At 36.8% G+C, this 13,680-nt stretch overlaps 1 protein-coding gene across 6 annotated transcripts in view; it reads left to right on the forward strand.

Annotated features, from left to right (window-relative positions):
- The window catches only part of HGF (hepatocyte growth factor), a 60,615-nt gene that overhangs the window by 23,006 nt on the left and 23,929 nt on the right, over positions 1 to 13,680 (forward strand). For all 6 annotated transcript variants that reach the window (XR_014948549.1, XR_001558599.3, XM_015878383.3 and 3 more), the window contains 2 exons: positions 1,254 to 1,374; positions 7,292 to 7,410. Coding sequence is in view for 4 of the 6 variants with exons in the window: in XM_015878383.3 (XP_015733869.2) it covers positions 1,254 to 1,374; positions 7,292 to 7,410 (240 nt within the window). In the remaining 2 variants the exon portion in view is untranslated. The remainder of the gene's footprint in view (positions 1 to 1,253; positions 1,375 to 7,291; positions 7,411 to 13,680) is intronic.

The raw sequence follows: 13,680 nt of genomic DNA on the forward strand, positions 1-13,680 counted from the left end.
AGTCACATTCAGTCAGAAAGCCAGTCAGAATCTGAAATTGAATTGATGTGCCTCATCACATCTGACTTTTATGTTCTGTTAACTTTCAAACCAAGCTCTTACATCTTGCTAATCAGACAATTCACTTCTAATCAGTCAATTCATTTAAATTCTCAAGATAGGATGCCTTCAACTTTCCTGCTAATGTGTTATGTGCAATAGATAAACAGTGGAAGGGGAATAAAAGGGAACAGAGAGTAGAGAATGATTTATAAGTAGTTTGCAAATCCATAAAGAGCTAACATTTAATGATCAATTTAAGGTATTTTCAAATGGGTTACGACCTGGAGCTCGCTGTGAGACCCAGACTTTAACAGTGAATGTTTTGACTGAAGAATGAGATCTATAGTTGCATAAATTATTTACCAAGTGCTCCTTAATTACAATTACTCTAATTAGGGTGCACTTGAGAAATGTGTGTCCTTAGTTAATTAGGGTGAATTTGTTACATTTTAAGATTTTCATTCCAAATTATAAAGCGTATTTTGTTTAATTGCAATTTCAAATCTTTCTGTAGCTTTACCCACTCTTCCTCCACCTTCCCACTTTCTTAAACCAAGATTGAAAATATATGATTGTTTACTCTACCAGAAAGAGTTAGTATTGAAAAGAAACAGTGTTATACACAGCTGAAAGTGCTGTGAATTTAAAGACTGTACTTCCTGAAATTTGTAATTCAGGCATTATTCAGCACCTAAACTAGTGCTGCTATTCTGCAGAGCTGTATGATTGATTTAGGATTGCAAATGCTACATACATTATATAATATCACCTCCAAATAATGCTCCTTCCTTGGCTGTGTCTCTCCATCATTAATCAAAACACTTTCTACAATATATGCAGGGAATTAGAAAGTAAAATCAGAACTCAAACAAATCTCTTTAATATGTAAGATTAAAAAGCAACTAGGAACACAAATGACTCTAGCAGCTCACACCTGCCTGCTTCCAAACTGCAAGATTCCTATGAAGTGGTACCAAATTTAGGCATCTGGATTAGATCTGAGAAAGAGACGCAATTCAATTTCAAACAAAATCTTCCATTCCAAGGAGTCAGCCCTGACTTAAAAGGTATCAACTTTTGCAACTCTCTAAGTTGGTTTCAATTTATAACAGCAGGGATGTAATTCATTATTATTATTATTATTATTATTTATTCTGTAATTCAACAGCATAATAAATTACTAGAAAACTATATACATTTTTTGTTTCTAGTTGAATGCATGACCTGCAATGGAGAGAGTTACAGAGGGCCAATGGATCATACTGAGACAGGCAAGGAGTGTCAACGCTGGGACCTTCAGAGACCACACAAACACAAATTTCGTCCAGAGAGGTAACATCCTCCTCGCTACCATGCAAATCTGTGTGGTTTTCATTTCAAAATTATACACATTTCAGAACTAGCTGATCAAAGTATTAGCTGGACTGAAACTCATGGAGCTGGACAGTTTCAGTTATTTGGAGATCTGGCCCATGGTGTGTGCAGGTTTGTTGTAGTCATGATGGAGATACAGGGTGAAGACTAATGACTGTTCTGAGTAGCAGTGACTACATCCCAGTTCTGTTGAGTGCAGTGGCTTATGCACATTGCATTACTTCATAAAAATTCCCTCCTTTGCTTCATCATCAGTAAAAAAAAAATCACCCGTGAATGCTTCTGGATATATGGTTACACAGCTTCAGTCAGCTTAACATACCTTAAAAAAATTAGGAGTAAATAACAGTTAGATTTTTATTATCATTATTTATTAATGTAAGAGTTATTAACATGCTTTATGAATTTAAATTACAACATTATCCAAAGATCAAGACCTTGAAATATAGAATGGTTTTGAAGCTTTAGTTTGTCTGTTCTAATCAAGTTTAAGTATCTGCCAAAAAGGATTTGGGAATATTGGAAGATGGCAAACTGAACATGAGCGAGTAATATGCCCTCTCCATCCTGGGCTGCATCAAAAGAAGCATGGTAAACAGGGCAAAGTAAATGATCCTGCCCTTCTACTCTGTTCTGGTAATACCTCACCCAGAGTAATGCATCCATCTGTAGAGTTCTGTAGTGACAGCCAATGGCCGAAGCCGAAGCCAACGAGATGAGGTTCAACAAGACCAAATGTCGGGTTCTGCACTTTGGCCACAACAACCCCAGGCAGTGCTATAGGCTTGGGGCGGAGTGGCTAGAGGACTGTGTTGAGGAAACAGACCTGGGGGTACTGATTGATGCTCGGCTGAACATGAGCCGACAGTGTGCCCGGGTGGCCAAGAAGGCCAGTGGCATACTGGGTTGCATCAAAAACAGTGTTACTAGCAGGAACAGGGAGGTAATTGTCCCCCTGTACTCGGCATTGGTGCGGCCGCACCTTGAGTACTGTGTTCAGTTTTGGGCCCCTCACTGCAAGAAAGACGTTAATGGTTTTAAGTTGAAGGAGGGAAGATTTAGGTTGGATGTTAGGGGAAAGTTCTTTACTAGAAGAGTGGTTAGGTCCTGGAACAGGCTGCCCAGTGAGGTTGTGGATGCCCCGTCCTTGGAGGTGTTCAAGACCAGGTTGGACGGGGCCCTGGGCAACCTGATCTAGTAAAGGCATATGTTTGGTGGCCCTGCTAGGCAGGGGGGTTGGAACTACATGATCCTTGAGGTCCCTTCCAACCCGGGTCATTCTGTAATTCTGTGATTCTGTTATTGCGGCCCTGGAATGTGTTCAGAGGAGGGTTACAAAGCTGGTGAGGGGTCTGGAGCACAGGCCTTACGAGGAGCGGCTGAGGGAGCTAGGATTGTTCAGCCTGGAGAAGAGGAGGCTCGGGGGAGACCTTATAGCTCTCTATAACTTCCTGTAGGGGGGTTGTAGTGAGCTGGGAGTTGGCCTCCTCTCTCGTGTAATCAGTGATAGAACTAGAGGGAATGGTTTTAAGCTGCATCAGGGGAGAACCAGGCTGGACATTAGGAAATATTACTTTTCGGAAAGACTAGTCAGGCATTGGAATGCACTGCCCAGGGAGGTGATGGAGTCACCGACCATGGGAGTGTTCAAGAAACGCTTGGATGTGGCAATGAGGAATATGATTTAGCCTGGAAGTATTGGTAATGGTTGGACTAGATGATCTTCTAGGTCTTTTCCAACCTTGATAATTCTGTGATTCTGTGACAGGACAAGGGGAAAGGGTTTCAAATAAAAGAAGGGAGATTTACTTAGGGTATATGGAAGAAGGTTTTCACAGTAAAGGTGGTGAGGCACTGGAACAGGCTGCCCAGAGAGGTGGTAGATGCCCCATCCTTGGAGACATTCAAGATCACACCGTACAGGGCTCTGAGCAACACCATCTATCTGTAGGTGTTGAAGGGGAGGTGGACTAGATGACTTTTTGGGGTCCCCTCCAACTCACACAATTTTATGATGACTCTATGAACCATCTTATTTGACCAAAGTATTTCCCTACTGCATGTGTCCTACCTGGAGAAACAGTTCACCATTCAACATGGATTTATGTTTTCAACTTCTCTATATATAATGTTTTTATGAATACATGTGTATATATGCATATATGTATATGCACAGATATATGTATAATGCTAGATAAGTCAGTAAGAGCAAGAAAAATTCCCTTCCATTTTTAGCAGTTGTCCTAGAGTGTAGAATTCACCCAACTGCTAAATATCATCAATAACACTTGCTTATGAAAGAATTTTGTAACAAGTTTTAGGTCATGCAGAAGAACCTTTGTGTCTCTCTTAAACTGGACTGTTTAATTTTACTCTAGAGTTTGGATTAGCTACACATTTAAAATGAATTAAATAACCTCCAACTGCCAGCAAGTCTACAAAAATCAACAGACTCAGAATATTTGAGATCTTCCACTAACAGAAATCTTTATATAGAAAAAAATACATATTTTCCTATACTTTGAAGTGTTCCACTGCATTTATTCTGATTTTTATACTCAGAAATACAGTAGTGTAGATGGTTGAAAGTCTTATTTTTCAGCAAAAAAGTAAGGACCTGCAGTTCCAGAGTTTCTGAGACATAAACTCTTTTTCCTCTTGGCTAAAATGATCAGTTTTATGAATAATTAGCAGAGTCTCCTGTAGTTCTGCTACAATCAATATTTGGTATTAGCAGTCTGGGACTGAAGATAATCTGTTTCTGAGTTTTGCTCTGTACTTGCTTTATACTCTAGAATAAGTCACAAAAGGAATTTTGTTCCTTGGGCACAAAACATCTATAGAACTTCTGGGTACAAACAATAATAACTTTACTGCCTGAAGGATTTTTTTCTTGTTCTACTAATTTTGGTTTGTTCACAAAATAACTTTTCAGACTAGCTGCAGCATCAGTCATGATCACCTTTCTAATTATAATTCCTATAGTAAACACATTCTCGATTATTTTCAAACTGTAGTTTTATTATTATTATTTTAAATAAATAATTAAAAACAACAACAACAACAACAACAAAAAACAACCACAACAATAATACATATTAACTGAACCACCAATATATGCTTTCACAACTGTAACCAGCATCCAGGACATTTCTAGTACACTGATGTTAATTAATTTTAGGAAATGTTTACTAAAGGTAGTGCCAATTACACTTGGATAGTGGTAGCTTTTAAAATAAGAGAGGAGTTTTGAAGCAAATGATATATCAGTCTCCAGAGAGGCTTACAATGTATTATCTAGGAGTAATTAGAAGAAATTGGAAATCAGAAAGGACTAGTGTAGTTGGGTAGATTTTAACTTACTTGTATTTATGAAGGCATCAATTAAAATACTTAAAAAAGAGAGGTAAAACTAATGATGTTTTCAAGTGCACCATAATTAGCATGCTTTCAGCTCAGAGTGAAACACACTTTTCTGTCACCTAAGTGAATTGCTCTAGATTTTTTCCTGGCAGAGTTTAGAGAACAGAAGAGAACTGATAATATCTGTTAGAAGTGATTGAAGCTAGCAGTAGGAATACCCTGAAACAACTCAGGGATGACCCAGTTTTAACCTTTAGTGGATGCAGAATTGTCTGAGGTTCCAGGTCCCTCATGTGAGGCAGGTTTATGCCTCAGTGTGAAAGAAAGACCATTGAGGATAGAGACACTGAGGGGTACTGAGAAGCAGCATTTCTTCTTACACTCATATTTTCTGCTCAAAAACAATTATGTTGTGGCAGTAAATATTATTGTTGTAGGAAAGTAGGATTGAAGTGTAATATAAGAGTTTAAGTTTTAAAGTAGGTGTTCTCTTGTTAAAAGAGAACTCTAATTTGTATCTTTGGTATAAAAACTTCATTATAGAAAAAAATCAAATTTTTAGTCCTGTGTGTCTTAGTGACAAAAATTTAAGTGAAAAGAAATTTTGATAAAGTAAGAGTTTCAGACACTCAGTTTTACTTAAGTAACAGCAGAGCTAGACACTGTCATCTGTCTGCTGTATAGAATAAACATATCTTCACCTAACTTCCTTTTCTTTTTCTGAGAAAATGAGAAAAAGCCATGATTTTGACACCAGATGTGTATCTTCATGCTTCATTTCAATTTGAGCAGTAAAGTACAGATACTACTGTTTCAAGGGTTCTGAAAGATGTTGGAAACCTTGGACTCTGTGCCCAAACGTTTTGTAAAGTTGAAGAATCTGCAGAACAAATGGAAAAGCTCTCTGAGAATTCTTCACTGTGAAATTGCATGGAATAGTCTGAAACCTCTTTGTTTATCTTACATTTTATGTATCAGAAAGGCAGGCCTGAAAATGTGAGAAGAAACAGACTGAGAAGGTTGCTGTTCACACAGAAAAACACATAGATACATAGATTGAAAGATCTGGACGTTGCTGTCTAGCAAAAATTGTCAAAGATTTATCCTTGAAGAATTATTACATCTATACTTAAGTTCTGAATACTAAATAACATTTTTGACATACTTTACAATATTAGGAATAATATTTGTCTTCTAGAAAGTGGATGCTTTACATAGACTGTTGTTCTGAATGGCTTTAGGGAGCTATGATTGCAGGGACATTGCCAATCCTGGACTTACGTTGGTTCTGAGGACATTACAGAGAGCATACAATGTCAACATCAAAATTAATCCCTGAACATAGCAGGTGTCCAAAGGCATTGTGTTTTTATCTATACCTTTTTTTAGTTTGTTTGTTTGTGGTTTTTTTTGTTGTTTTCTTTGTCTATTTGAATCCTGTTCCCATCCCTTGCATAGATGAAGGAGCCTGTTTCAACTGAAAGAATAGGAGGTCGTGTTGCAGATATATGAGTTGATAATAGGATAATTTTTTGATAGAAAAAACATCTTAGCAAAAACATATGCTTGTAAATCATATCTTCCAATGCTTGTGTGAAACACATCTGCTTGCAGTTGTAAATGGGTTCAGGTTCCCAGGTAGTTACGTTCTTTGTTTGCTTACAGACTTTTTATGTTTTCCTCAGGGGAAAATCTACTTTTTGTTTCTTTTACAAACATGTTTCCTTAAAATGGAAAACCAAGAAAATTTGTATACACTGGGGAAAATAATAGTAATAAAATTATACATTAATCTCCTTCAGTTTATAGATGTCTGTATGGTACTTTTATTGAAAAAGAACCTCCTTATCTCGAATCCCTTCCTGACAGTTCAGTGATGGCAGTAGGAACATGGAAATAATTAAATGGCAGAATGGTTTCAAATCTTAATGAGATAAAGTGAGACGGAAGTTAATTTCTTATTTTTCTCCTTTTTCCCCCAATGCATGAAATAAGGGCATGACCTAGAACAAGCTCTGTTACAAAAATGGAGCTATCATTAGTAACAGAGCTATTCAAAATAGCTTCCAGTCTGAACCCAGGGCTGTTGCACTGAAGAACCTGCTTTCTTAATGAGTCCGGCCTGCCAGGCAGTGTTTATATAATCCACACTTAATTGGGCTGTTTCAAAAAAAAATGAGTGGCTTTAGAGTCTGGTCATCGATTGACAGACAAAGAGCAAGAGTTTAGCAATTAGCAGAGTTACCCCATCCGGTGGCCTGTGCATTAGCTCAGCAGGGAATCCCCTCTGTGGAAGCTTGATTTTGCTGCACACTTAGAAAGAGATTTTATGTTATTAACCTACTAATAGCGTTAAAGACTATTTGCATCCATCTCACAGGATCAGACCAGAGTTTAATAGGAACTGGCTCTTATTTTTCTCTGCTAGAGCCAGTCCTTTATGTACCTTGTACAAACCTGTGTACTACTGCCAGGAAGGCTTGCCTGACACATTTCGTGTTGTGGTTTGCAGATATCCTGACAAGGGCTTTGATGATAATTACTGCCGCAATCCTGATGGCAAGCTGAGACCATGGTGCTACACTCTTGACCCTAACACCCCCTGGGAGTTCTGTGCGATTAAAACCTGTGGTAAGTTAAAGCAGAATTTATTACTTCCTTTTCCCTTTCAAAATTTGGACACAGACCACAGACAGTTCAAGCAATATAGGACCATAGCTATATCATTATTTGCACTTTGGTGGCACTTTTCAAAGAGCGCTTCCTACAATGACATTATTTTTATTTTGAATGAGAAATAAAAGAGGTGTGAGTTACTTAGCACATGAATATGTATATGTGTGTATCATAGATGCAGGAAATTGTTTAAAAATGTAGAAAAAATCAAGAACTAACAAAGTCAAGCAAGTTAAGCATGATGATCTAATATACAATAATAGTTTGGCCATGTTGGGTCTCTGCATATCAGTTTGGGTGTAGATTCATACATAATGCTTTGGAGCAGACCTTCTTCCCTGCTCTATCAACATATCATTGCTTTACATATTGCGTGGTTCTAGGTCTGGGTTCCTGCATGCTATTCAACCTTGTGTTGAAGACAAAAATATTAATTTATTCATGTGTTCCTCTGTGATGTTCATCCTTTCAATATCAGTGGCCCACAGTCAATTGATATATTTCCATACTATAACAACAAGATGGTGGCTTTTGTTATTTTCACTTCACATACAGAGGATTGAAGTGATACTAAATGATATTAAGATATGCATAGATGCCTACTCTGAGATGCATTAGTTCACAATTTGTAAAGATTTTACCTCTGAGGAGCACATGCTATGTTCAAAGTCCAGATTCTGCTGATTTTTGTGGTACATCTGCCAGCTCTATTCTACTGACAATTAGATGTTTTAATTGAGAAATACAAGGACAATGAGGAAGGTAAAATTATTGGACTCCTCTTGAAAACTGTGGTGAAGTAATTTTATGGGAATGTTGGGGCAGAGGAAGCTTCTAAAATTATGTTTTGTAGTGGCTTTTTTTTTTTTAATTAGGAAATCAGGATTTGCATCCTTACTTTGTTTGCAGAGTGTAACTTGTGCAACAAATGAAATGCAGGATCTACAGGTGGTAATCTCCTCTCTTATCTCCTATAATTTTCAGTGCCAGATCTGGGATACAAATTTTGCTCTATAGAGCTACCATCCTACAAAATAATCAGCATGTAAGCATAATATTAAAGACCATTTAACAGTACTCATAACAGTTTTCTTTATTTGATTTACACAAAGTACTGTGTTGAAAACATTTTGGGAGTAGAGGCAAAGTCTGAAAACAAGACATGACATGTCAGAATCCCCACTACTTCATTATCGCTGAGCTGGGAGGAACACAGACAGGAAAGGAAAACAGTCTTGGGATTTTTTGTGGAGTGAAGGGGAAGCTTCTGAGTGAAGATCTCAGTGCCCTGTTAGCTCATGAGAAAGTCAGTTTCTCTGAGATCTGCAAAGTTTGGGAAATTACAAATTCCTTTGTAGTTCTGCTTCATTTTAACCAAAATTAAGTGTTAAAAAGAAGTCTTAAAAAACAGACTTTCTGGTTTTCATCTAGCTCATCTAGCTCTAAGTGTCACTTCAGAAGGCGTGTATCATTGTAAAATTCATTTAGCTCTCCTAGGTGGAGGACAGAAGACTAGATTCTATTAAAAACAACATTTTAAGCTCACCTAGAACTGAATTTACATGAGAATTCAAAAATGGAAAAAAAATAAAAACCATTACAGGAGTAAGTTTCATTGATTTACATTCTTCAATTCTCAAAGTTCTCTGTATTTATTTATTTATTTATTAAGAACAAGACAAACAACTACTAGTATATCTCAAATCTAGTCAAAATAGAGACAGTAATGGATATTTTAAAAAGTATGTTTTAATAATGTAACTCTGCTTTCTTTTTTGCCCTTAACGTTGGATAAATATGTATGTCACAGAATCACAGTCTGACTGAGGTTGGCAGGAACTGCTGTATACATCTAGCACAACCCATGGCTCAAGTAGGAACACCCAAGTCAGAGGGACCAACACTATGTTCATGCGGCTTTTGAAGACAGCTTATAGAAGAGTCCCTACAGGCTCTCTGCACCATTGTTTTGTCACCAGAGCAGTAATGAAGTGATTATTGATGTGTAGATAAAACATTTTTTTGTTCCAGTTTGTGCCCATTGCCTGTTTCCTAGTAGAGAGCACCATTGAAAAACGCTTGGCTCCATCCTCTTTGCACCCACCCTTCATGTGTTTATGGCTCTGGCATGAACCATTACATATGAGCAGCGTCGAACTTAAAGTGGAAGTATGGGATTCTCTGTTTTCACTGTGTAATTCTTAGCAAATCAAATGCTACCTTTTCTTGTTCATCCAGCATTCATAGTTCAGATTATTCTTTCCTTGCCAGTTCTTGGTTTTGGCCAGTGTGAAGTCTTGGGGTGTCAGTCTCTTCTTACCCAAAATGCTTACAGTCCAAAGGTTGAGATGAATACTCTGAATGTATTCCCTGGCAGGGAGTAAGTGAATTTATTCCAAACTATCATAAGTCATTATAAATCCACTATAAGGTAGTTAAAATTAGTAAAATTATTTCGCTGTGAAAAAGTGAAGATAATTTGCCACTTTGGATAATGTCTGTAATCAGGCTCTCCAGAGACAGAAGAAACTTCACAAAGCACTACTGATTGTTTTTTATTAGGCAGCCATTAAGACACACTCATGTTGAAGATCTTGCCTGTGAACTACAGTACTAAATCATGTAATCATATCTAGATTTTTTTATAATATGAACATTTAAGTTCAGCCTTTTCCTAGTATACACACAGTCTTGTTCAGCTCTGAAGCTGAATTGTCTTTCATTAAGCAATTGTTTATTTTTTAATTAAACTGAACTGAGCTTCCTTTTCTATTTATTTTTTAAATATTCAATAAAATATGAATCATACATAGCATAATAGAGCTATTCTTTTCCACTGTTAGAAGTGAGTTTATTATAAAAATAAAAATAGTTCGAAGTTACAGCTGACTGTTTCACAAATGAAACTTTTATAAACCTCTATCCTTTGGCATTTCCTGAGCTGATGTGTCAGTGTTCTGAGGATTCACATCTGGCTTTGCTGGTCACGTAAGCTTACAGTCCATGTAACTCTCAGTATAAAGTCATGTGGTGGGAGAACTTACTTCTGCAAACTACTGTAGTGTTATCTTTGTATCACTTACAGTTACACTATAATTCCGGAGAAAAAGTAATTCCCAAACCAGTATCACCAAAATAAAATAAATAAACAAACAAATAAATAAAAGTTCCAACAATATAATGATTTTAATGTGATGAAAATATTAGCCTGATTTCTAGGCAGATGCTGATAACATTAAGTGTGAATTCTTCCTTTAGTTTTTTTATATTAAGGTCAAAATATAGGAGAATTCCCTTAAGTTAATAGAAACTATATTAAGATCAGTGGAAATTTCATATGTAAAACTGCAGTTTCACAGCAGAAATCTGTAAATCTTTGGAAATAACTGAAGGAATCTATGCTAATAAGAATACAGAAGTAATGATCTTGAAAGTGCACCATGTAGCTGATATTTTCAAAGGATATTTAGCACAGGTTTATGGCCCTACCCTCTACACAAAATGCAGTGCTTTCACTGCTTTCTTTTATAAACTCAAGAGGGAATTTATTGGAGATATTACAGTTATATCATCAGCTCAGTGACTGGAATGTGAATGTAAAATGTCAGAGCCCTGTTTTGAGTTTTCTGTCATTCTTGAGGCACATAGAAAAACTGTCTTCCCACCTCCTAGCAGGGAGCCCAAAACACTAGACCATTCTGGGTTTCAGTGGCTGCTCTGTTTTCTGAAGCTCTGGCTGTGTACAATTTCGGTACACTAAAAAGAGAACATCATGTGTTATATGTCTTTATAGCTTTGTGGTTTGGATTCCCACACAGATTTTTAATTCCTATGATGAGGACTGTTTATATATTTTACAAGAAATACTAATTAGAAAAAGTGCTCTGCAAATCCAAACCCTTGGACCCCGTACAAAAACGTAGGTGTCCTCTCTTCAGGGGAGTGACCACAAGGCAGCATGCTGTTTGTGGTTTTAGCTACATGTCATGAGTGCTAGTATGCTCTATAGCCAAAATGCTGACAACAGCTCATATACAAAATTTTAAGCAAAAAAGTCACTGGAAGGAAGCATTCAGAAAATAAATATGTTTTTAAGACTGAGGAGACAGGAGGGCATTGTAACTTTATTTCCAAGCACAGAAGGCAGCATAAAACATGGTGGCTTACAGCCAAGGCTGTGAGAAAGAGATGACAGGAGCAATTAGGGATTAGAGATGGCTCAAGCTGCAAAAATTGGATCTGGATTAAGACTTCAGGGACCCCAGGATTGGTTTGAAGTTGCTCACATATGTGTCTGTGGTTTTGGCTTGAGACAATTTTTAGTTAGAAAAAAGGATAAAAGAACAACTATAAGAATGAGAATAAGAAGTGTAGGATGAAATGAAGAAATGCAAGCAATGACAGCAAATAAGCACTAAAGAAAATAGCTATTACTTTTTTATGAATGATGATATGGGCTACAGGAAGGACAGGAGTGGGAAAGTAATGCTACTTTAAAATAAAATTAAAAATTAAAAATTTATAAACAACAACATAAACAACAACAACAACTACACTACGTTTCTATGGATGAGGCCCAGAAAGGAGAAAAAAACTTACATCAGTCATTTGAGAGTTGCAGACCTGCGCACAATTAGCATGTCAAGGAAAGTGTTTGGTTGCCGCCTATGTGATTTCCAACCAGCTCAGTTGATTTTAGCATGGATCTAGCCTATGCCTTCACTGCTCGTAGGAAATAGGCAGGTGTGACTGGAGACCTCAGTGTTCTAAAATAATTCAATAACAGACTGGGTTTAATGCTAGGTTTGATGGAAGGGGTCAAGCAATAAAGTAGCAAAGTGAGAAGTCTGGATGTAAAGAAAACAACAACAACAATAAACCATTGCAGGTTTGGGAAGTCAGAGAACCACCAGAATTAGATTACTCATATTTTAAAAACAGAGATTTAAATGGACCACTTGAATGGGCCATTTGAATGTGAAATTCTTATTAAGAGTATATATATATATATATATATGGATTTAAAGCTTGGTTGTTTGTGTTGGAACAACTCAGAAAAGTCTGTTTCTTCAAGGTGTGACTTTGTGTAGGTCTGCAAGTCTTCAGTAACAATGTATTCTTCAGTACTGCCATTCTTGAGCCTGGATCTAATTTATTTCTTCACTTTCTTTTATGTTCTCAGTGAAACAGTACGAAAGTACAAAAAACCCACTTTTTTGTCAAGGCTACAAGCACAGGATTTGCTTGTTTCTTTGTTTTCCCATGTTTTGCATCCTATGAGATACTACAGTGTAGAAAGCAGGGAAAAAAGGAACTGTCACACAAGTACATTGAACTTGAGGTGGGGATGGCTGGACGCAACCTCACTAAGCGAGAGCAGCTTATTCCTTGAAAATCACTGACATGCTGAACTGTGTTGGTCAGAGGGATGTTATTGTTTTCAGTATTGTTTCTACACTGAGTTAAGCAGCTCTTTTTAAATATACCTTTTAAGTTCTTTCATTATAACTCTGGGCATATTTTGTTATGTTCGAGGAAAAATATTGCAACTAGGTAAGCTATTGTAGATATTTTTTTCCTAACAAAAGCATGCAGGACTACATTTCTTTTCCAACTAGATCTTTTCCAACTATATTTAAATAGTCTTATCATGAAAGAACAGTAATAGTCTAGCAAAATCTCTGTCTTCATTTAAGTTAGTAGGAGTTTATCCACTGAACTAACATTTGTGCAGGATTTGCTTCTGGCTGGTTGCTTCAGCTGTAGAATGACTCAAGGCCCCTGCTGATTCCCTCATGCTGGCATTAGTGTGAGAACCAGTACTGAGAAGACTGTCTGTGGCTTTACACATGAAGCTCTGGATAATGTTATGGCTCTTTCCTCAAGCTCCTATGAATATATGAGCTGTCCATTACTAATAGTTATTTAAGATACCAAAATAAGGAAGGTTTTATGGAAAAAGTGTACCTCTGATTACTGAATTTTCACTGAAGACCTCAGCCTGGACATGTCAAAGTTCAAATACGGCTGTTTGAATTGCATGTTTAATTTCAGTCTCACAGAATTTAAAAATAATTTCATCAAATTTAAAAAGTGGATAAGTGTTACTGACATTTAATAAATTATTCAGTGCATAATGTAGTTTTGTACGGGAATAAAAAGTGACAATCAATAAAGCACAGATAGCAGTCTTTCAGATGATGATTTTTATGTGATCTTCCTTTG

This window comes from Coturnix japonica, chromosome 1 (assembly GCF_054131305.1).
Source record: "Coturnix japonica strain WE chromosome 1, WE-NBRP24, whole genome shotgun sequence".
NCBI lineage: Eukaryota > Metazoa > Chordata > Aves > Galliformes > Phasianidae > Coturnix > Coturnix japonica.